Source organism: Lotus japonicus, chromosome 2 (assembly GCF_012489685.1).
Source record: "Lotus japonicus ecotype B-129 chromosome 2, LjGifu_v1.2".
Classification (NCBI taxonomy): Eukaryota; Viridiplantae; Streptophyta; class Magnoliopsida; order Fabales; family Fabaceae; genus Lotus; species Lotus japonicus.
Window position 1 is genome coordinate 55,820,125 of NC_080042.1, and position 1,529 is coordinate 55,821,653.

A 1,529-nucleotide genomic window follows, 5' to 3' on the forward strand; every position below is an offset into this window, starting at 1 on the left:
TCATGCAGAATTGAAACTGAACATTTTATTTAAACTTGTAGTCATCCAAGCTAGCTAGCGAGAAGAGCACTTAGTACAGAGAAGTGACATAGGATTACATCAACACAAACATATATACATAAACGTTGCTCATGCTCATGCTCATGCATGGTCCTTATTTAAGATTACATATACTGAACTCAACACCACCTCGATAAACAACATAAATCAAGCAGAGCTATGATTAATATGGATGTTCTCCTCAGTGGCGTAGTTGGTCTCAAAGGTTGATGTGAAAGACCATGAATGGATGTCATGTCTCTCACGGTGGGTATTCCACGTGGTTGCGCTAAAACCAACACTAACCTCCTTTGGAAGCACAACTTTCAAATCAATTTGTTGAGCAACAGTGGTAATTTGACCGTTTTGATGTGTCACAACAACACTCAATGTCTTAGTTGGAGAGTCATATATTATAGTTACTTTTTCCAGTGCTCCAGAAACCCTGTTCCATTTTACAAGATTCATTGACATTACAGAGTTGACATCAATTCCGATATGTCTAAATGTTGGGTCCCTTGTATTGTTGTAAGAATCAAATTCTACAGCAACAAATTGATTGTAACCATTTTTTTCATCAAGGATTCCAAGATTCTTACCTTCTGAGTTGGGGGGGATTGTAGTCCCCCATGGTGCAAGAAAAAAAACAAGTCCATCAGATATTTTATAACCGGGGACATCACTTACAACAAAAGAGAAGGAAGAGATTATTTTGATTAAAATTGAATTATTACCAAATATGAAAACACAAGCATGTTTCACTATGTTCGAGATATGATTTGTAAATCGGGCAGGTGTGCTATTGCATAATTTGCATTGTGAATTTACGGAGGAAAAACGCGGATTGAGAGAATGAGGAGGATTGTGATGTTTTCATTTTTAAATCTATTGGATTATATTGAATTTTTTTTGAAATTATTGATTAACAATTTAAATAATAACTAATTATTAATGAAGAATATTTTTCGTCACTAAATTTTCCTTTATATAAAATGGGGTGGGATGTAGATTTTAGATAAGAATGGGGTGGAGTGTAATTCTAACAAACCTTAAGGGGGGTGAGTGTACTTTACTCAATTTAAATCTAAAGGTTACTTTATTTCTTTCCAGCGCAGCAAGTTACTATTTTCATCTAAGATACTATTTTCCTATGAGTAATGCTATATGGTACGAGAGATTACGTACGACTATTACAACTGTTCAAAAAAAAAGCAAAGTTACGGTTTTTGGGGGTTTAAAACCGCCACAAAATTACAACTGTCAAAATAAAAAGAAAAGCTACGGTTTCTGGCGGTTTAAAACCGCCAGAAATTGCTTCGTGCGTGGTGCACGAGGCCCAAGGTCGTGCCCGCATTTTCCTTTTCCTATATACTACATGTGTGTGACTTATACATTGTATAAATCCTCTTGCAATGCACAAATTAAGTTTCTTAATACATCCACATCTACTATATGTAAATGTAATTTGATACTTGAAATGACTTTTTTAC

At 34.9% G+C, this 1,529-nt stretch overlaps 1 protein-coding gene across 1 annotated transcript; it reads right to left on the bottom strand.

Moving 5' to 3' along the window:
* LOC130736672 (anti-H(O) lectin-like) lies at window positions 1-744 on the bottom strand (the record flags this gene model as incomplete). The annotated part of the gene is made up of 1 exon (XM_057588475.1): window positions 1-744. A coding segment is annotated over one exon (537 nt), but the record flags the coding sequence as incomplete, so codon positions are not given.
* Window positions 745-1,529: the final 785 nt, after the last annotated feature.